This window comes from Notechis scutatus, chromosome 1 (genome assembly GCF_049901735.1).
Source record: "Notechis scutatus isolate UNSWTSFEM ecotype Mainland chromosome 1, rNotScu1.2, whole genome shotgun sequence".
Classification (NCBI taxonomy): Eukaryota; Metazoa; Chordata; class Lepidosauria; order Squamata; family Elapidae; genus Notechis; species Notechis scutatus.
In genome coordinates this window covers 114,172,861-114,196,630 of record NC_142009.1, presented here as the reverse complement: position 1 = coordinate 114,196,630, position 23,770 = coordinate 114,172,861, and the positions used below count along the sequence as shown (strand labels likewise).

The following is a 23,770-nucleotide window of genomic DNA, read 5'->3' as shown; positions in this document are numbered from 1 at the left end:
AAAACGAAATTGGTTCTAAGCAGCTGTGCTGTTGGTCAAGACAAAATTAGGTGGGCATCAAGCATAGCTGATGATTTTTTTTTTTTAGTGATGGCAATACCAAAATACCTACAAACAAGTGATGAGACTAAAGCTGTAAGACTGGACAACAGTCCCCACAGACGAACCTTTGCCTCGGCTAAAAACGCGACTTGCAAAGGGAGGAAGCCGATTGCGGCTGCGCGCGGGGAGCTTTCCCTCGCCCCTCCCATCGAGATTCCGTCTTATCTGCCACTGAAACATTGCTCAGTCGGCCTCTCCCTTCCCTATCAAGTAAACAGCGACTTTTGCCCTATTCGGTCTGGCATTGAACTCCGCATTGCCACAGTAGTATTACTTTAAAAAAAAAAAAACTACTATTCCCAGCAGGCTTTAGGGAAAGAGTTGCGAAATAAACGAGGATATATAAGATGCATCTCGGGCAATGTGAAGTTCAGACTGCTCGGCGAGTTCTGTGGTTGCTAGTTCTTCTTTAGGCGTATTTTTTAAATTCGGTATTATTATTGTTGTTATTGTTATTGTTATTGTTATTATTAATTGTTAATTATTATTTCCTCTCCTCGGAAAGCTGAGAACAGTTCCTCTGCTGCTCCCTTTTATTTTCTCCGGTCCTTCCTTTTGTCCGACAATTGCAATGAGACCCAACGAAGCAGTTGAGGCGTCGTCCGCCACAGAGGTGCGCTTGGAAGAATGGAAGCGGTGGGCGGCTGAATGCATCGACGAGTCTTCGGAGTGCCTGGGCGAGCTAAGCCGGGAGATCTGGAGCCACCCGGAGCTGGCTTTCGAAGAGCACCAGGCTCACGCCGCCCTGACGAGCTTCTTCGCGGGCTTGCCCGTCTCCTCCTCTTCGGCCGCCTGGTCGGTGCAGCGCAGTTATAAGTTAGAAACGGCCTTCCGGGCGGACTGGAAGTGGGACGGGGCGCCCTGCTCTCCCGCCGAAACGAACCAGGCTACCCCGCCGTCGCCTCCGCCGCTTCGCCTGGGCTTCCTGTGCGAATACGACGCCCTGCCCGCCATCGGGCACGCCTGCGGGCACAACCTCATCGCCGAAGTGGGAGCCGCCGCCGCGTTGGGCCTGAAGGGCGCTCTGGAAAGCCTTCGCCAGAACCCTGCCGGCCTCCCTCGTCAGGCGCCCGCTGTTAAGGTGAGAAGCGAGTTGGCATCTTGGTCCTCTTCGCCGCCCTCCTTGGTTTCAATGCTAAGGAGCGCGCGGGATTGTGAAGTGCTAACTTTACATTTTGAGCATATCTTGTTGTTGTTGTTGTTTTTGGTAAATGTCTTATCTTTATCTATGCATTTACAAAATATTGTCAGTCTGAGCGCAATGTTGAAGAGAGGCGCGCACACGCACCCCAGTAAACAGGCTTTCCCAGGCTTGGGTTCCTTTGGCGGGATGTTCTGTTGTTGTTTTTCCAGATCCTGATGCCTTGTCACCTTCTCGTTTTAGGTCACAGTGCTGGGTACCCCTGCTGAAGAAGATGGAGGAGGCAAAATAGATTTAATTAAAGCTGGGGCTTTTGATAATCTAGACGTTGTTTTTATGGCTCACCCCTCTCAAGAAGATGCAGCTTATTTACCTGATATTGCAGAACATGAGTGAGTACAGAGGAGTGGGAAAGCTTTGCTGATAATGTCTGAAAAAGGGTCCTGTGCTTTTTGATCCCCATTTAGATTCTGAAGGCTGCTTGGAATCCTTTTTCATCCTTTGTGTCAGTTCATGAACAACACCCTACCAGCAGTAAACTTCTGCTTCATTTTGCCTGTGTTGTGCAAAAGTTGAGGTTCTGTGCTCTGTATATAATATCCTGAAGGGTCTCTTTGGGAGGAAAATAGTAAATAGTTTAGGAGGGACATCAGAAGTCGATGTTTCAGTTCTTATTGGTTTAGAGCTACTTCCATTATTAACATGAATGCATGGATAGGATGATGGAAATACATTTTTTATTCCTTTGACAATTGTAGCAACAGCATCTTTTCCTGAATTCTTCTTGCTCCTACAGTAGTCCTACATTTAAGGAGTCCTACTCAAATGGCCCTTGGTCTTATCATGGTTAGTACTTATTACTATATTATACTAGGGAAGCAGCAATGGTCAGAAAGTACAGTTACCACCATTTCCAATAACTAACTTGTATTCGTATTGCTATCTTAATATTTGAAGGAGGCAGAATGCTAAACTTTTTAATCCTCCAAAGAAGGAACAATATCTACGATAAGCAAAAGGAACAATTTCTTGCAACCATAGCTTACCCAGTGCTCTGTGTTGTTTTGCTAAACAAGGGGGTAAGCATTTTCAGAAACTGCTTCTACAAAAAATAGTTATTCCAGGTATTCCTTGACTTATTACTACTCATTTAATATCTGTTCCAAGACATGGCTCTGAAAAAAGTGACTTATAATCAGTTATCACACATGCAACTGTCAGTTTCCCCATGGTCACATGATCAAAATTTGATACTTGGCAAATGGCATGTGTTTACAACAGTTACAGGTCCCATGATCAAGTGATCACCATTTGCAACCTTCCCAGTGGGCTTCCAACAATTGAAATCAATAGGATTCACAGTGGCAAAAAAGGTCATAAAATTGGGGGCAACTAATTTAACAGTTGCATTGCTTAGTAAAGCAAGTTCCAGTCCCAATTGTCATAAATTGAAGATTGCTTGTAATAACTTGTCTGTGTGATTTTTTATTTTTTTCGTGTTATCTCATTTTTAAGCAATGTAACTGTGGGTTGGGCCCAGTAGTATTGGCCAATATAAAAACTAGAATATGGAGCAGCCATTACCTTTTTACAGGGGGATCTGTAGTTGTGAGGATGTAAAAAAAATAGTGGATATAACTGCACAGTTGAATCCCTCACCTTTTTGTATGTTCCACCAGTTGTACAAAGAGCCAGGGTTTTGATTATAAGGGCATGTCTGCCACCTTGTCTTTTTTGACACATACACATATACACAACCTTGCAGGCATTCCTGATGATACCTTCGTTGATTTTCTATAAACTCCATGGCTATTTATTACTCAAACATCTGGTAAACACCAAAGGCTCCCACATTCTTGTTATTCCAGAGCAGGGCTATGAAATTCCCTTCTTATCTACTTATTTACAATGTTCCATATTTGCTTATTGGTTCAGTTTTGCTTGGTACTATATTTGGCAATATTGAGATAATTGTGAAGTAAGGAAAGGATTATCCCAAATGGCATCCTGTTTTATGACCTTTCAATAACTTTTTTGGTAATGTATTACATGTAAAATTAAAGTAAAATAAAATAGTAGGAAATCAGGATAATTCAGTTATCAGATATATCTGAAAAATGCAGTATTCATTTAATCTGAATATTTTTTGTATTGTAATTTTTTATGAATGTATAGCTATCAGTAATCAAATATTCTATTTTAAAAAAACTAAGCAACCATTTTTAAAGGTTCATGAAACTTCATCATTATAGAGGTTGCAACAAGTACATCTTTCTCTCCTTTTATCATGTTATTGTTTTCAGCATTTTTCAGGATTTTCAGCTGACTACTTTCTGTCGTGTGACATGTAGCTGTACTGATTGGTTCTATAGATAAAGCTGAGTGTATTTAAAACACTTGAATTGCTCAATACAGTTCTTATTTCGTAATACCTCTTCACATGATTCTCTAAATAATTTGTTTCAACTGGGGCTATGACGTTCATTACAGAACTGCTCAGGAAATTGGATCTGATGTTTACCTATAATACAGAATTGAATATCTCATAACTCAAATTTATATGGAACAGTGTTAATTTTACATTTATTTTCATTTTTCTTTATGTCTCTCCTTATCTCCCCAAATCAAGCTCATGTAGAATCATAAAAATTTTGGGATTGTTTTAGCTTGGATATAGAGTGGAGCTTTCTTTTAATACTTCATGCTTCTGAAAGTCTACAGACTGCTAATACATTTGATTAACTGCCCTCTGCTAATACCTCTGGTATTAATCACATGAATCATCATTTGAGAAGTCAGTGATGCTAGGAATGGTTAGTGGAACAAGAAGAAAGGGCAAGCAAAGAACATGTTGGCTTGATAATATCAAAACTGATACAAAGATGAACATCCAACAACTGAAAGAAGCTGTGTCTGACAGTATAGCACGGAGAGCACTTTCCTATAAAATACCAAGAGTTGGACACTAACTGAATAGTTAGACAACAATTAATGATATGTGGAAAATGCTGGATGGAAAACAAAGCACACTTCAATTTTATTCTTTAAAATGAACATGGCTTATTTTATATGGCTCTGAATGTCACAAGGTGTTCATATGTCTATAATAGTGTAATGAGAGACAATTTAGTGCAGTGGTTAAAATGGTTACAGACTAGAAACGTGGAGACCCTGAGTTTTAATCTGCCTTAGGTACAAAGCCAGCTAGGTATTCTTGGGCTAGTTACTTTCTCTCAAACCTAAAAAGAAGGCATTTCTGAAGAGCTTTGCCAAGAAAACTGCAGGGACTTGTCCAGGTAGTCTCCAAGAATTGAACTTTATTGAATGGAAGGAAAAAAAGTGTAACAATGTAGATATGTTTTTTATGAAAACTGGTGGTTTTTCATAGTCTAGTATTCTCTTGGATTTGATAAATGAAGCAAATTGCAGGTGCTTTTGTTAGATATATCTTAGTCCTGCAGTGATGATTTCCTGTGGTTAAACTGTCAAACTCCTGGCCCACAGGCTGGATGCATCACATGCTGGCCACAACTACGCCCAGTTTAGAAAAGGGGGGAAAAGTCCCAATACGTCATGTGACAATGACGTGAGTTTGACACCCTGACTTAGAAGTTGAAGAATTTTTTCCCAAAGAGTAACAGTCGATCAGCATCATTATAGTTATATATATACTATATATACCAAAAGTACTATCATTTAGGTGTAGTGATAAGGATATATTAGCTCCATCAGACCAAGAAGCCACAGGAAGGCTAAAACTTTCTAAACTGAGATTTGCTATAACTGTGATGGTGAACCTATGGCACGCATGCCGGAAGTGGCAAACAGAGCCACTTCTGCCGGTACGCGAGAGGTCACCTGGAAGAGCCCCACTGCACATGTGCACATGCCCCCCTGCCAGCCAGCTGGTTGTCAGGTATCTGCCACGCATGCGTGGGGGGAGACATGCGCGCGGAAGACGCATGCAATGTGGCATGTAGGGGGTTACATGCGCATGCACAGAGGCATGCAGTAGGGGGGTCGTGCGCGCATGGATTTTTAGTTTATAACTGATTACATTTCTAACACAGAATCCTAGGGAAAAATATTTTCTAACTAATAATAGTTTACAGTGTTTTTATGCCACAATTTATTAGCTAAACAAAAATATTAAAATGTACAGGTACAACCTACCTTTTGCTTCAGCCTTAGTACCAGATATTGCCTGCTAGTAGAATTCCTTGTCAGAGGCCCTATTCTGTGTGCTTCTCTTCATCTGAAAAAGCCTGCAGGTCATCTCTATCTACTTTTGATAGTATAAAAGATGCAGAAGAAAGAAAGAAAGCTGTGATGGAGCAGGGAGAAGAAAGCAAGCTCAGGTAGTAGTTCTTACCAATGCATTTAACAGAAAAACAGACATAACCTTTCTATGAATATGTTCATATCTTAAATTCTATGTTTCATTTCATGCTCACTCTAATTAAAATATGTCTGTAGGCATAAATAGGCATGAGGATTCATTGATACTGGAAGGCTGAATTACCAAACAAATATTTGCTCAAGAAATGGAATCTTTGGTTCTTAATAGATTGCCCTGTTTCATTCTTTTTCATGCTAATCAATTAAACCCAGGCATGACCCAAATAAATTAAGCTCTGAAGTGTCCTTTGCAAGTTGTTTGGTTATTTGAGACAATGCTGAAAATGTAAGAAATTGATAATGCAGCACAAACCTACACAATTGTTTTCTGCCCTGGAAAAGAATATTCTGATGTTTTGTAAAGTTTGTTCAGGAAATAATTTTGGGGAAATCATTTAAAATTCTTTTTTACACTGTAAGTTCTAATTTTAAAACTAATGTGTAGCACATTTATTGTTTGGATTATATGCAGCTTCTAAAACAATGTTACCAGATGTGCAGATCTTTGCTAATCTTAAACATTCTGCTTTTTTGTCTTTGAGCTTTGGTGCTCATCATTTTTATGAAGGCCCATTATATGGGATGCGAATTGATTATGTACCACTAAGCCAATGTCAGATCTTAACGACTGTATAAATACATTTTCTCTAAGACAATTGGTCCTTTACCTGGGCCTTCAAGTCTTCAGACCTTCAATGCACCCATCATTGCTATAACTCAATTTATCCACCTTGCTGCTGATCATCCTTTTCTTCTCTTACCTTTCATCTTTCCCAGCATTCAGTGAACTGGCATGTTCTCTGTGACACACGTATCATATCATCAATGGACTATGCATACATATTTTGCATTTGTGCTTAGAAATCTGTCATGCTTGGTTGTTACTTATATGCAAATAAAATATGAGTGCAGGCATCTAGCATTATATTCAATGTTGTCAGTGAAAAATATGAGATATAATCCAAAGTTCCTCTGTTTTGAAAGAAGTGCATATTCCTTTGTTTATAATTCTTTGTAGAATCAGAATTCCCTAGCGTTCTGAGTACTTTAAATTATAAATATATAAACAGAATAGCATTGTTTTAAATATAATTTTTCCTAAATTCAGAAGACATCAGTAAGATGAAAAGAACATGAATGTAAGCAAAAACAAACTACAATTATAGTTAGCTTCATGTATTCATGCAGTGATTTTAGGAAGGTTGTGATAAAATGAAATCAGCAATAATTACCACCTTTTTATTATATTTCCCCCACTGTAATTGTGAGACACTGATGGCTTACTGTAATAAGGAATATTACAAGGATTTAATATAAACATTCACAGTTGGAACTTAAATACATAAAATTTAAATAGCTATGCCTAAAATCAGTCCAGGTGGGTATCTTATCACTCATCATAGATCCCTCAGAATAACTCACCAGGAATATCTGGAGCCTGTAACAATTGAGACCTACCTAATCTCTTAGTGAAAACTATTATACAGTGAAGGTGCAGCCACTGAAAGATTTCCGTTTCTAAGAAGTTTTAGATATTTGCCAATAATTTCTAAATCAGCAAAATTGGGTTGAAATTTTAACATTCCCGAATTCTGTTTCTTAATATAATTTTTCATATGCTTTATAAACATTCAGTTCTCACTCATTATGTTTAAGGTTGCATTTGTAACTCAGTTCCTCTTAGTCAAATTTTATCATGTTTTTCATTGCCAGTGCTGTCATTTTAATATATTACTTTTCTAGACTTAAATATATGTTTATTTGGAAATAAACAGATGGGTGACCACATTTGGGCAATTGGTTTATCTCAAAAAAGTTGTTCAGAGTTTGCCTCAGTGCTCAAATGAGAGGCCACCAGTAAGAAGGATGGCTGCAAGTGAGGGAGGTGAAAAATACATTCTATAGGAAACCTTCATTTCATTGCCAGCAGAACTACAGGGACATAACCATAGTCAGGCTCAACTCAAATAAGACTTTATCTTTGGAAAGGAAGTAAAATATATATTTGCCAGTCATGTACATTTCATTAAAGAAACATCTGCTGTCTTACCCCTTTATTTTGGCCTAGCTCAGATGACTTTGTCTTCTATGGAGCTCCTCTGTGACAAATAAATTTCTTTATATGAATGACTGTGAGAAATTAATCTGTATAACTACACTTCTAATGCAGGTGTATTGTGTTTTGTAAAACATTTTTTCCTGTCTAGAAATGAATTTTGGGTTAGCATATAGAAGTAAACCATAGTGAGATTTGTTCATTTTCCTGTCCTAGGAAGAGCAAATGAGTAGTCTTATCTGGGTTTGCTCTGTACTGGATACTGGCCAAGAACAATGGAAGGAAACATAGGAATGATCAAACAAAGCACATTTATCATATTCATTTTTTAGATAGGCTCTGGCTTAAATAATAAATCACAGATTAAACAAACCCTACCTTGGTGCAAGCAAAACTAATGTAGAAAGAAACAAGTAGAAAAGATAAACCTTTCATAAAATTCCAGGATGTTTTCATCTTCACACATGTTTAACATGTTCTTTTTACATGGTGTTTGCTGAAGGATTAGGTACTAATTCACTAATTTCCTCCAAATTTAATTTTATGTGCTTTATCAGTTCTCTAACAATATATCTGTATTAGAGATCTAATAATGTTTTGCAGTGCCAAAGATAAGCTTTGACTGTGGAAGCTCTGTATTACCTTCCATTCATAACTTTGTGTTTGTTAATTGCTGTTTCAGATCTTTGTAGAGTTTGAAGTAATACTATACAATGCAGCATGCACATCTCCTTAAAATTACTTTCATGAAATGAAACCCAAAGGGATTTTCTTTCCTTTAAAACTGATTAAAAACAAGTGATGACTTTTATTTCCTAGTGTGACTGTGAAATACTATGGAAAAACTTCTCATGCTGCTGCTTACCCTTGGGAAGGACTAAATGCATTAGATGCTGCTGTGCTTGCATACAACAATCTGTCCCTTTTAAGACAGCAAATGAAACCGACATGGAGAGTACATGGTGAGACCTTCCTTCACTCTTATGTCCAGCAAGTTATATCAGACCCTTATTAAGCAAATGTGTTCTATCTGGCATGTTAATGTTATACAAAATGAACAGCTGCTCATGTTTATTAGTTTAATTATTCCAATATATTAAATGCATAATGGTAAGAACTCTGCTTTTCATATGAAAATATGAAGCACCTAATACTATCAAATTAGCTTTTACATAATCATTAAATCCATATTTTCAGGATGTAAAGTTAAATTAGTATATTTAGTTTTAATTCAATATAAATAACATAATGTAGCTTTAATCCTACATTCTGAAGTTAGTTTAATTCAAAAATTAAATATGGCCTTTAACCAAGGAAGAACTTTTATTCATTCTCTAGATATATAAAGGAAATACATATATATGCATTTAGAAATAATCTTGGGGTAAAATCAGTAATTTTATTATAACTGCTTAATTTAAGGTCATTACTTGAAAGAGACTGAATAATCTTGCATCTCAAAGATAATTATTGTGGATGCATTAAAAATAAAGTTATTATGTGCAATATATGGCATACTTAATAGCTGTTACCATTTTTAATAATGAAAAATGGCTTCCTTAAATACGATATATTAAAAAACGCTCATAAATTATATAAAAAGCAAAAGATTCTTGGTTTAGAGATAAATAATTAGTTTTTCCCAATATGGTTCTTAGGGTATTTTAATCACAATTTATCCATGCCATTTGATCTTGTTTAATAAAATATTTGGATTTTATTTCTAGTTGTTGGCATTTCTTTTCAGAATATTACAGCATATATAATAACGGAATTAATGCATCTCAAATAGTAGATAAAAAGTGTTCCATATGGGTCTTGACATCTATTTTGATCCAGATAAAACATTTATTTAGTACCTTATTGGTGGAGGCAAATTATCTCCTTTTCCAGATAATTGTCCCTTTTCTGTATTTCATCCATCCAGTTTCTGCTTTGTGAAGGTTTCATTTCATGCTCTCTTAAGTTAGAATGACATAGGTTCTGAAGTCTTAGGCAGTTATCATTAATTTTAAATTTACTTCAATTTATATACTGCTCCCTTCAAACAGTAATTTCTACACTTCACTAACACTATAAGAGAGAGTAAGTGATGGTGTGTTTTATCCCCCAGGTGATCTACCTCCTCAAAATTGCATGGAAGTTGGTAGGGGACTTCGAGGAAATCTGTAAATATTGCTATGAAACTCTCTTTTACAAGTGCAAATCTGTGCTGATACTATTTTTTTTCTTCTGTCCATTTTGGGTCCATGTTAGCTTGATCATAATAGAGTTATTATAGGTGAATTGTTGCTAGTTAGGCTTGCTACAGAAGATAATTTATACAGAAGCTAGCTGGATTACTTTGGGCCAGTGACTCTCTCTCAGCACTAAGAAGTAAACAGTAGCAAAATGCTTTGAAAATGTTGCCAAGAAAACTGCAGGGACATGTTCAAGAAGTTGACACATCTCCACAACATGCATTATATAAGTGGATTTTTAATTGGTATAGCAATTGTTTTTTTTAGAAAGATGTAAATTGGACCACATCATTGCCTAACTGTTCACTGTTCTAGTTTGTACATTCTCTTCAGATGAGCAATTTCCCAGGATATTTCTATAACAGTATTTGTTACTATATAACTATCTTAAATATGGAACAGTTTGATTGGGTATGGGACTGTTCCATTCTTTTATCATCTTGCTGGGGAAATTAATTCTGTGTGGCAAATGTTTCATCATTTAATGGGCTGCTGACAAAGCAAGATGATTTTGTATATTAATTTCAGGAACGTGTGGCTCAAAGTAATCTTTATGCTTTTATATCATATAAACCTTAATATGATGGATAATCTATGATTATGGAATTATAATCTCAAATATTGGGAAGCAAGTACTGCTTACCCAAGGACTCAAAAATACATACTTGGTTTTTTCAGATATTTCTAACAGCTTCAGTTTAACTATCCCATGCCCTCCCCAGATGTATTGTGAGAGGCAACCCTCCTCACCCATCCCTGGCCAACACATCTGGCAGGTTGGAAGGAAAAGAGAACTCCGTCCTTTCTGTGTGTTTTCCCATCTTGTATGCCCCAAAAAGCTGTGTGAATCAGACAAGTGGAAAAAATAACAACAAAGCACTTTATTATCACAACAGGACCTGTTAATGTTAATTATTATTACAATTAATTAAAAATTATTCTAGCCAGCTCTGCCAATTATTTTGTCTGCTCATTTGGTGTTTTGCTGACACAGCAGCTTATTTGTCTGAGCTGCATCCAAGTTGCCAATTGTCCTTTGCTCCTTTCTCTTTTGTTCCCTGTGGGTACAGTGATCATATTTTCTTAGAAGAAAGAAATAAAGAATAAACCTGAAAGGGAGCAAATCTGAAATTCCCGGCTGCCACCTGCTTCCTCCCAATTACCCCACCCATTGCTGCCACTGCCAAATAGTCCAAACTTCAAATGGCCTGAAGGTTGACATGGAAGCAGTGGCGGTGGCAGCAGGGGATGTGAAAATGGAAAGCCCCTTCAGATTTGCTTCCTTTCAGGGTTATTCTTTATTTCTTTCCTCCAACAAAATATGGTCACCGTATGCACAGGGCAAAAAAGAGCAGAGCAAAGGACAATTTGCAACTTGGATGCAGCTCAGACAAATAAGCTGCTTTGTCAGCAAAACTCCAAATGAGCTGACAATCATTAATTACTTATAATAATTAACATTAACAGATCCTGTTATGATAATAAAGTGCCTTGTGTGTTGTTGTTTTTTCACTCGTCTGATTCGCACAGCTTTCTTGGACATACAAATTGGGAAAATACTGAAAGGATTGGAATCTCTTTTCCTTCCAACCTGCCAGATGTGTTGGCCAGGGGTGGGGTGAGGAGAGTTGCCTCTCGCAGCACATCTGGGGAGGGCATGATTTGATTCAGTGGCTCAACCACCTTTTAGCTTCTTCCTTTGCCTTCTTGGCAAAGCGGGTGATTTGGTCCTGTGGAGCATGACTCTCAGAGACTGCCAACCTGGTCTCCTCCGTGCTGGTGGCAGGTGGATCCAGAACAGAGTGCTGGTGCGAAGAGTCCAGGGAGAAAATGTCATTAGCAACACTCCAGTCAAGAAAATTTGGGCTCAGGAAGACCTCCCCTTCCTATTGTTATTCTTCTGTCCTCCTAGAGAAACACATTCTGTACATAAGCAAAAAGACATGAAATCACCCTCCTGGCTTTGGAGGGATCGTTGCTGCAATGCTCCATCCAGTTCCTCTAAAATCTCTCCATAGAAGCTGTGGAGTTCCCACCCCGGCTCTTCTTGGGCAGAGAAAGGACTCATGCCTTAACATTCCTTGACTCTGGTGCTCTGCAAACGCTTGTGTGCCCCAGTGTTTGCTCCGACTTTCTCAGTCAGTGCTCCCAATACCCAACGGGGCAGAAGCCTCAACCCCTGCAATTAAGCAGGGGAAGGGGAGGCAGCAGTGGTGGTGGGGAGTAAAGCCACCACCCATCTCCCCAACTCCACCCCTACTTCTGCCTCACTTTGCCTTGCCCAGCTGGATGGGCAAAGCAACAATGGTGGCAGCAGGAATGTGAGAATGGGAAACCCTTGGCGCCACCTCCTCCCCACCCACCACTCCGCCCACCACTACCACCTGCCCAGCTATCTCTCCTCTCTTGCTCGCTTGCACACACACACACACACACACACACACGGCTCTCCATCTAGTCATTAAAGGCAAGTTGTGTCATGTCCCTGGTGGAGACTGACTCTGAGGAAGAGGAGGAACAGCCAACAGGGAGTGGAAGTGTGGCTCCAGAGGTTGTGGAGGAGACTGGGGAAGGGCAGAGTCCAGCTAAGAAGCCAGAGGAGGACCCAGGCCCATCTCCTATCTATCCTAGGGCATGCAGGGAGGAGAGGATAAAGGAGAGACGTAGTCTCCTTGGGAGGAAAGGGCCTTGATCCTCTCCATGGGCTGCAGGTGTGACAACTGAATAAGAGTTTGGACCTGCATACTGGCAAATGCTGGAAACAAATTGTGTAAATATCTCTAGTTTATAGTTACTCTCCGAGTTTGGCGTCCTTCCCAGTGTGTATTATCTGTGGACATCCTCCAGCCCTTATCTTGCCTGGTTTGTGTTGCTTTTTTCCTTCTTTGTGTAACTGTGTGGGAGTTGTTTTGTCTTCCCTCAAAGATATTCAGAGGTTGGAAGCAAACTGAAGGAATAAAAGGGGCTTCACCTGTTTTCTGTGACTGTGTTTGTTTTGTATCCTACTCTGGGTCATCACAGTTGTTCCCTCAATGAATTGTTATGTTGAGTTGTCCTGCAATAACCTGGCAGCAGTGAGTTGGCAAGGGGACTTGGCAATGGTGAAGGGGCTACACCCACCTGCCCACACCAAGTTGTCATACACCCAAATTTACTTGCCTAAGAATTATTGTAGGAGAGAAAATAGATTAAACCTCTTGGGGTTAGATTTATGGTGATTTCCCACAGAAAAACATGGAGCACATCTGAAGACATTTCTGGATGTAAGAAACAAAGGTGGAATACAAAGCTTATACATATTTGCAAATCAAGAGTCTCTCTTCTTGAAAGATAAATAATCATAAACAAACTGTAGATATATTAGGTGTGTCATGTCAGATTTCAGTATTTCTTTTTGATTTTAAGTTTATTATGCATTATGAGTTTTGATTTAGTAATGTTACAATTATGATATATTGCCATTTCATGACTAAATTGTTTCTGTACTAGAATGAGAGTAAATTTGAGATTAAGTCATGCTTCCAAATCAGAGCAGGGAAGTATAAAGTAATTCCTACTCTTAAAACAGGCATCAACTATTTTTTCTTGGGGTATATGTTAGAATTAAGTAAATAAAAAAACAAGTGTATATATGCATACACACACACACACACACCACATATTTCTCAATGATACATACCTGATCAGGTCTGGAAAAAAGTGAGGGGTTAGAGTAGGTGTGTAATATACCATGGATGTCCTTCAGAGGTTTTGGCTGATAATAATACAATATATAATACAAAAATACGTTAGCATTGTTCTTCTTTATAGCATAATTATATTGAACAGAAAAAAAGAGAAATGTATTTGAAAATACATTGTTATGGATGCTGAAGTAAATATGACATTTTAAATTGTTCAGTTTTAATCAAAAATTGAGGCCGTAAGAATTAAAATATGAAAGGATGGTTTTATTTTAATTTTTTCCTAAATGCTTTAAATATATTTTGCTTCTGCTCGATATTTCTTATTTAGCTCTGCTTGGTATAGGATGAGACTTTTTTCTCCCAATTTTAAGAGCAACAAATAATCAACAGAGGAATACAGCAGAAAGTGAAAGCTCCTGATTTTGGAATTCAGATGTCCTTTGCTTTTCTTTAGTGCCAGAATGTCTTCAGTGTGAGTTCTCATTGATCTACTGGCAAAGCAGAGAGCCTTGGATCAAGTTAGGACTTTTCTGTTTAGCTGTTTTGTAATAAGCCTCAGAAAAACTAAGTGCCAAACTAATTTCAATTACCTATTTCTTCTTCATTGTAGGTATAATAAAGAACGGAGGTGTGAAGCCTAATATCATCCCTTCTTACACTGAATTAGAATTTTATTTGCGTGCTCCTTCTTTAAGGGAACTCTCTACCTTAAAGGAAAAAGCAGAGAATTGTTTTAAAGCTGCAGCTCTAGCAACTGGGTGTGAAGTAAGACTGCTAGATAACTTTTTCAAAGAATAATGTAAGCTGATTTTTAAAACATGGATTATTTGAGTTGAAAGAACAGCAATGCAATGTAAACATTGCCTTTTGTTATAATGGTATTTGTGAACAGTTCAAGTACTGATCAAAAGTACTATAGTATGTAGGGAAGAAATGGTGCTGTAGGGCTAAAGTATGTAGGGCTAAAAGTGCTCTGTAACTACTATAATCAATTGTATCAGTTTTGGCAAAATCATAAATTATTAACTCAAAGTCAGTTATTTAGCTAGTATCCACAATTTACATTATTCTTCATTCAGATAGTCTTTGACTTACAACATTTGTTCAGTGATCATTCAAAATTATGACAACACTGAATAATGTGATTGACAACCTGTACCCAAAGGTGTGGCCACTACGGTGCTTCCGTCATCACATGAATAAAATTCAGGTGCTTTGCAATCCTTATGACTTACCACAGGGATGCTGCAGCTGCCCCACTCACCTATCTTGCCCCTCCAACCTGGTTGGGTCCCACACCACTGGGTCTCCTCTCCCCATCACACTTGCTCCACTTTCCTTTTCCGAAGATCACCTTTTCCAAGGAGAACCAACCAATACACTGCATGTCCTTCCTATACAAAAGCCACGTGGTACCATTCGGAAGCAGAATTTTGAAATTGACTGCGGTTCTTGTGATCTGAGAATTGCTGCTGCTTCCAAAATGGCATCTGCTCCTGTGAAGGCACCATGTGGCAGATCGGCTGATTTATGTTCTGAAAGGCGATCTCTGAAGATCATTTTTGGAAAGAAAAGCAGCTGATCCGAGATAGCTTTCCTGTACAGAGACCATGTCATTGCATCCCAGAGTGGGTGCCATTTTGGGAGTGGCAGAGGCTGCTTTATGCCATTCCAGAGCCAGTGCCATTTTGGAAGGAACCACAATTCTCACAATCCGAACATTTTTATCCTTATAGGATAAAAAGGGTGGATTAGTCCTAATCAGTTACAAATAATGCAGTAAGTTTTTATATGTTTACTATAGTATAAATCCATTTGTATTAACTATGATTTAATTTCAAGTACCTGTGTAGAAGATTTAAATTTTATTGTTATTTTGAGTCTATTAGGGTTGTGTTCTGAGTGAAATGTGCCTAGGATTGAATAATAAGCTCTTTATATCCTAACATTTCTTTTCTTGTCTAGGTGGAAATACACAATAATGAAACTGATTTTTACAATGTGCTTCCTAATAAGACTCTACAAAAATTTTACAAAGAAAATGGCAAGAAGCTTGGCATGGACTTCATTTCTGATGACAGTTTAAATGATTTAACAGGTAAGTATATAACCCCTTTTTTAAAATATAATTTTTATTGAAGAATTTTAAACAAATTTAAAAACAATACAAATATTAGAAAAGAAACAAAGTAAGAATAGTGAATAAGAAAGGAAATAGAAAAAGAAATAAAACAGAAGAAGAAAGGAAAACATTATAAATGAGTTCTGAGCTTTTTGACAGCAGTTGTAAATGCATTTATATTTTACCCTCTGTACAGTTACATCATACTTTTCTTCTTTCCATAAACTATCCTTTCTAATATTCAAAGCCAAAAATCACAAGTTCATTTTTCTTTTTTATTTCAGCAAAAAGTCCATAAGGGGTATCCAGTAATTAGTAAATGTAATTGTTGATTTTTCTCTAATAAGCAAGTTAATTTTGCTACTTGTATCACTTTCACAACAATTCTTCAAGAATATAACTTCTTTTAGGCATGGCCCCTTGGTCAAATACTGTAGAAATATTCTATGAATACATAAGTGAACAGAAGTAGACATAAATCCCTATAGGGTACACAAAATCAGTATCTTTTTACAAATTTGGATTCTGCTTACTATATATATGCAGTTGTTTTCAGATTCAAAATCTTTAAAAAGTGAACATGACAACTATAAAAGTTTTGACACCCATCCATTTGATTTTATATTTTTTAAGCTCAAAAAGGAGATTGACCATTCTAACCCCTTGGTAACCCCTCTTGTTCTATTTTCAGCCATTATAAATCCCTCAGCAGGTATTTGAGTATTTGAAAATGAAGGTAGTTTACTTTAACAGACCAGAGAAGGCTTTAAAAAAACCCTTTAAACACTTTCAGCTAGCAACTTAAACTGTGAAAAATAATGGAATTTACATGGAACCTTGAAATCTATAATACAAAAATAATCTTTGCTTCTCTCAAACTAGTCAGGTTTGCCAAAGAAAATCCACAGATCACAGCAAACTTTCTACTGCAAAGTTTGGTTAGCACTGTCTCAGATTCATTGAAGTATATTGTTAATATAACAATTATCTGCATGGGAGAATTGTCAAAAGAAACCATTTTTCTGGCCTTTTTAAGCCAAAAAAAAATCTCAATGAGTCTGAAACATTTTGACATTCATTGTGGCTTTATTATGCTTGGAGGATGTATGACCCAGAAAATAACTGTGCAGTTGAGAATGGGTTTAACTAAGCATGTATATATCCAGTGGTGGGATTCATTTTTTTTTACTACCAGTTCTGTGGGCATGGCTTGGTGGGCGTGGCAGGGGAAGGATACTATATAATCTCCGTTCCCTCCCCACCACTCTAACCTGTGTTCCAGCTCGGTTCTCCTGTGCAGGGCAACAAAAGAAGACCTAGCGGATCAGCTAGGACTTGGGAGGCAGAGAATAGATGTGGGCAGGGCCAGTCAGAGATGGTATTCCAAACTACTCAAAATTTCCACTACCGGTTCTCCAGAACTGTCAGAACCTGCTGAATACCACCTCTGTATATATCTTAAAAGTTAATATCCCACAGTCAGCAAAGGAGCTAAAAAGATGTTCCATATTTCAGAAATTGCGAAACATACACCGATAATTTTTTTACAAGAAACATAGTCCCAAGACATCAGTATTATCCAAAATCTATGGGGGATCTTTGAAACATGCAATGCATGCAATGAGATATGACATAAGGATATTCCTAAATTAGAAAAAGTCCATAAGGAATGGAAAAAAATCAAAACCAAGAATAGATAAAAAGCAAAAATAGCTGGCTATCCAAAACATTTGGAAGCTGGTTTTTTTCTGTCAAAAGAGGTATCACCTAATGTTGACTGACAGGATGACCAAACTTCTCTATCTACCAGTATTAAATTCACTGTTTGCTTATGCTGTATGATAGGCTGGCCATACATTGAGTAATGAGGGATTGGAAGTCAATTTTTAATAAGGATTCTTATTTCCTCATTGTTTCTATTTCTCAAGTTCTTAAAATGTAGGGACAAAACCTTGAAAATCCTAACATTTGACATATAAAAAACTCCACCTTAATACTTATTGTATGGAAGAGGATCTATATGGGAGCTGAATATTTTTATTTGCTGTACCCTTTAATAATACTTTTATATGCTAACCCATACAATAACATTTCACCTTGTAGACTGTTTGGTATATTCCAAAACCTAAAAATGTTTTGGCTCTCTTTAGGTTCTACTGACTTTGGAAATGTTAGTTACGTGATTCCTGGGATTCACTCCTATTTTTACATTGGTTCTGATGCATTGAACCATACTGAGCAATATACAACGGCTGCAGGTTAGTAGTTAAAAGTGGGTGTATCTTTCACATTGTTTTAAAAAAAACATTCAGAATAATGTGGCAAAATGCATATGGAGTCAAATTTGAGTGATCACATTATTCTGTTGTGACACCCAGGGCCTTTTGAGAGTGGTAGAACAAGACTGATGGTAAATACCAGAAATACGCAGTATTTGGATCCAAAGCAGACAAGGATGCATATCTCTACCCAAAAAACATGGGGAGAAAACATTTTTTTTGGTCTAGGAAACTTACCAGCTATGTTCTCTATTGGGTAAAAAACACGGCCCCTTTACCAACCTCTGTAACCATCCTCTCCAATGAGGCCAGTATTTCAGGATGTAAAAGGGATAGAGATAAATGCCTAATTTTGGTGCTAAGTTCATGTATCCAGAACACTTGCATAAGCACTGAGAGTTATATTCTGTGCATAACAATAGTTAATTTTTTTCTCAGTCTCTTGGCAAAAGATCTGATGGCTTCACAGCTTCTGGTTCTAAACTGGACATAAAATGAGTATGTGGAATTGGGAAACTTCCATGCCAATGTTCTTTGTTTCATCTTTGTTTCTAAGTTGAGGAGCAAAGGCAGAACTTGAGAAAGATGGCTTTTGCTGACTAAAGGGTTCAAGTAGATGCACATATTTGTCCCAAATCTGCTGGCCATTCATGCAAGCCAGAGCATCTTGTGAGTTGAGTTCTTCTGTTATAGATACAGGATACAACTCAGTGCAAATGTATAAATACAGCTTTAGTTGAATAATGTGGATTTTACACTGATAGATACATCTGCATCTGTAACAGACGACTGTTCTTTAGTCTCTATTTCCAGTGGAATTGAGATTGCAATCTTTTTTAAAAAAAGAAATTGTTTTTAAACATCTCTTCAGATTTGAAATGACATTACATAGTTCCTATACTGAAATGAAATCTCTACCTTTTGTGGGTTTGATTATCCTAGGATCTGAAGAAGCTCAGTTCTATGCTTTGAGAGCAGCTAAAGCTTTAGCCATGACTGCCTTGGATGTTATTTTCAAACCAGATGTGTTGGAAAAAGTTAGAGAAGATTTCAGATTAACAAAACTGAAAGAAGAAGGTCATCTGAATGTTCCTGGAAATACAAAAGGATCAGATAATGGTATTGAAGCAGAATGTGCATCACATTGAAGTAATGCAGCAGATTACAACATTTAAAAACTCTATGGAAAGTCCAGGACTGATCTACTTCTAGGGAATATTTTTAATAATTGGAAAGATAGTGAAACCTCCATGTATTTTTTCAAATAGTATTTTTGTCTAAAATTATGTCATTTGTCTTAATTTCAGATAAAATTACATGTGTAATTCTAATAGAACATAGATGTATATTAGTCTTTTGAACTGTTGCAAGTGCTACCATGATTTTTTTCAAAAAAATATTATTTCTGTAGCCATTGTTCTAATGTCAAGGAACACAGTGAGCCATGCTTTTTATATGGAGAGCCAGTTTGGAATAGTGGTGAAGGTGCTGGCCAGAAAGCAGGATATTGTTGAATTCTAGTCTCACCTTAAGCATGAAAGCCAACTGGGTGACTTTGGGCCAGTCACTTTCTCTCAGCCCAACCCACCTCACAGTGTTGTTGTGGGGAAAATAAGGAGGAAGTAATATATGGTATGTTCTCTGCCTTCAGTTACTTCTAAAAAAATAAAGACAAGATAAAAATCTAACAAATAAACATAATCATCAGAAAAATTAATATACTTTATTAAGTTATGTGTAATTGAATTATGACTTTTGCAAAGGAGGATACCAAAGGTTAGGCATTGTTTGAAGGATGTGCTTATGTTTTTAATATTAGAAATAACTTCTGTTCTCTTAAACACCTTCTCTCTTAGTTTCCAAAATGCAACATTTTTCATTATCTCTCAACTTTCCTGGAAGGCTATTTTTAATCACTAGAGATTTCATACCTGAAATACATTCCTTTACTCCTGTTCTGCACAATTTTTGGATCAAGCTTCTCTCTTAATAGAATGTATAATATTTATTCAAATAATAGGAATGTGCAATGTTTCGGATTCAATTCTATTGAATAGAGTAGTATGAAAGTAACCTCAGAGAGTCAGTTGTATGGACTTAGGAAATTATGTTATTGTTTTAAAGAATTGAGTGCAGGTGGTACATTTGCATACTTGCATGTTCAAAAAGTGCCTTTTTGAAGTCAAACGCAAAGAACTATACAGTATAATACAGAAGTAACCAGGCATAACAATTAAATTTGAATCCAAGAGTGTGGGGGATCTTGTGAAAGTATCTAATTAAACAAGAATGGGTGATTCTCTCTATATTATAGATAAAGGCGCAATATAAAGCAGTATTTTAGGTTTTTGTTTACGTTGCTTTATAAAATATTCAAAAGAAAACAACAACAAAGTTTCCTCTATTGCATTTGCTCAATTGTCCATTTAAGCACTGGAAGAATTGTACTTTAAAAATTAATTATTCCAAAATTTATGTTATGGGTGCAGTACAAAGTAAATTAATAGACTACAGAATTGATTATGACTCTGGCTCCTTTATGTGGAAAATAGCACTTCCTTCTTCATGCAAAGAGACAGAGTTTGGTATTACTCCAGTTTAAAGACTTAGGCTTCTTTTTCTGCTACAGAACACTTTGAGCCTTTTCATTTTATATGAGCATCAAACAGTTCCTCTCCTTCAGAAGATCATAATCAGTCCTCTGAAGTATTTTGACTGAAAGCAAAGTGATAATCTGAAATACAGTAGCTGCCATCTTGAAATAATAATTCGCCAAGTAGCTAATAGTATGGATTTGGCCTCTAAAGTATTTGGAATAATGCTATATTTTTGTATTGATGGTGAGAAGCAAATAAACAGGTGAGAAGTGAGTAACCAAGAGAAAAGAAAATGTTGCTATTTCCTCTTGCAAGGGGATATCCTATGAAAGAGTACTACAAATGATTAAAACTTGTTTTAAAAGCATGTTTTCTAAATATTTATTTTAAAAACACATTATAAAATTCTGGGTTTTTAAAAAGAGTATCAAGTATTGATTCTTTATTCTAAGGGATAATTATTTCTGAATGTAAGGTAATACAAAATCTTGCCCTTATTGGCAACATTTTTAAATAGTTGATTAATATTTTTCTTCCATTTTACAAATTGGTTAACTCTTCCCATATTAATACTATCTAGAGCTGTTGAGGGTGCTCTAGAATACTATTGCCAAACTGCTCCATTAGCTAGATTACAAGCATCAGTTGGAAAGTGGTCGTGTGGTCTGTTTGTTTTGTATTAATGCTATCAGTCAGCCTTTGTATTTGGTATTCTGTAATACTTATAATAAGAACCAGTTTAGTTAGTGATTACAGAATCAGGCTAAAAACTGGTAGTTTTACTTCCACCTTGGGTATAAAGCCAACTGGGTGACCTTAATCCAGTCATATTTTCTTAGCCCTAGGAAAGATGAAATGGCAAACTACTTCTAAACAATCTTTCCAGTCACCAAAATCAGACATGATTGAATACAAAGAGGGAAAACTTATAATGACAGATCAAGCCTTACAATGCAATTCTGTGAATACCTACTCAGAAGGAAATCCTATTAATAGATTTTCTATCTATCTATATCATCTGTATCATCTATATCTATATATACATATACAGTATACATACATAATTTCACATTGCACGTACTTATCTAAGCAATTTTCTCTATAAATATCCAGTGCTTACTCACTTTTCAACTGATCCGGTAAATTAGTTTTTAACATCTTAGCAACTTATAATAAATGTATTTACACTCTTTTGAATTAATATTCTAAATGTTGTAGCAATTTCAACAACTAATTTTTATGGATTCATGATTGAAGCAATATGCCTACTTTCTTTAATATACATATTCATATGCAATGAAGGAAGAAACTAAAAACACTGAAACTATTTGAGAATTTTGCATGTTGAACTATTAATTGCATGTTAGAAGATTTTACTCTTAATAATAATTTAATGTTTGTTGCCAGATGAGATTAGGATATTCTTTAAAATGAGCTGCCTTTTTGAATTTTTATATTATATCTGACATGCTGGAATTTCTTTTTATCTTGTACAAGCTGTACTTGGAAATCATAAATTATTTGTACAATTGTGATATTGTAGTAGTATGTATAAATGTATTAAAGTTACACTTCATTTCTTTGTCCAAATTGGTCCTTTCTACCATGCACAAAAATAATTTTATCGTATTATATCTAGCATTTGATTTGATTGAGCCACCATTTGAAATAACTTTATATTTTCAGGAAAAATGTGGCTCTGTAAGAATTTTTCTCTCTGAAAAATTGCAGAATCCAGTTGTGACAATACTATAGGAAGTAGAGGGCTTTCAGACTGGCCAGACCAGGTTTTCCAAAGTTCTTGTCAGAATTGACAGTCAGAATGGAAGAGAAGTAGTACTGCACACTGGAAACATCTTTTCCTACCTAGACTATTGATAAGATGGTTAGTGAAAACTTAACAATATTTCATCTTGTTCTAGTACTACCCTTTTCAACTTTTATCAAAGTTGCAAAGCTTCCTCCATATTTTTTTACCCGACATAGCTGTTTAATCATTTTTAAAGTTAATTCAGATTATTTAATGTACACAAAAGTGCTTGAAAATTTATTTTGTTATACCCAGAAATATTCCACTGTTAAAAATTAGCTTCTGTCACCTGAAAAGAATTAGACATGAGCCTGCTCTGTAAATGCTACCCCACTATTCATATTTTGTTGAGCAGTAAAGTTAATTGATTGCATTATTTTTACTTTTGCACCTCATAATTATCTGAAACTGTTTACAGCAAATCAGAGTAAAAGCGTCTATCACTAGTAGCATAAAATAGGAATACTTGACTTATTAAAGTTTGTCCCTCTAAGATGGCAGAATTTAGTTTTTAAACTTCTCAAAGGATATTTATAATATATTTATACATATTGAAATCCTTGTATACATTTACACATTTTACTTTATTTCTATTTTTCCTTCCCCTCTCATGTTTACCTTATACAGTATTTTGATTCTGCTCAAAATGATATTTTATCCCATGGAATTTTCCAGATTTTCTATCCTTTCTACACATGATGGTGAAATTAAATCTTGAAACACTCCTCACTAAAGCATGTAGTGAATTCTCACAAGGTGCCATAGAACCTTACTATACTACACACACATTTGCTCCTACCTCAAACACACTTCCTACAGCGAGAATGTGGCTGTATTTGCTCCATATAACATGCGTGTAAGAGTTGAATGAATAAGCTGAGTACAAAAAGTATATAGGGAGGGGAAAGAGAAGGCATAGTACATTCCACAGTGAGGCAATTAACTGTGGTGCAGCAAAGGAACAAACATTACCCCAAAGGCACTTTTTCAAAAGGTAACTAAACTTCCTTGGTTTTTTTCCCCTTTAAAACATTTCGCTTATTATCCTTGAAGCTTCTTCAGTTCTCACCACATCTGTCAGAACTGAAGAAACTTCTTGGATGAAAAGCGAAACGTTTTCAAGGGGGAAAACCCCAAGAAAACCCAGTTGCCTTTTGGAAAAGCAACTTTGGGACAATCTTGACCTGGATGATTAAACATAAACATGAAAAAAAATTATATTTCTTAAGGAGTGCAAGGTGGTGGGTTTGTATCTCGCAAACTGTAGGAAGGACAGAGCGAGTCAGACTCCTGCAGTATAAGAATTTTGAGCTGCGAGAATGGGAATTTCACTTTAGCA

The 23,770-nt window shown here is 36.5% G+C and overlaps 1 protein-coding gene across 2 annotated transcripts; it reads left to right on the top strand.

Moving 5' to 3' along the window:
- The first annotated feature begins 53 nt into the window (after positions 1–53).
- Positions 54–22,197, top strand: PM20D2 (peptidase M20 domain containing 2). Of its 2 annotated transcripts, none has more exons than XM_026666554.2 (7): positions 54–1,183; positions 1,487–1,635; positions 8,517–8,659; positions 14,234–14,388; positions 15,589–15,721; positions 17,896–18,003; positions 18,967–22,197. In XM_026666554.2, the coding sequence occupies exons 1-7, from the start codon at positions 674–676 to the stop codon at positions 19,170–19,172; spliced, it is 1,404 nt and encodes a 467-aa protein (XP_026522339.1). In that variant the 5' UTR covers positions 54–673; the 3' UTR covers positions 19,173–22,197. The 2 variants fall into 2 exon arrangements, with proteins under 2 accessions (XP_026522339.1, XP_026522340.1); XM_026666555.2 differs by having other exon boundaries at positions 18,463–22,197.
- Positions 22,198–23,770: the final 1,573 nt, after the last annotated feature.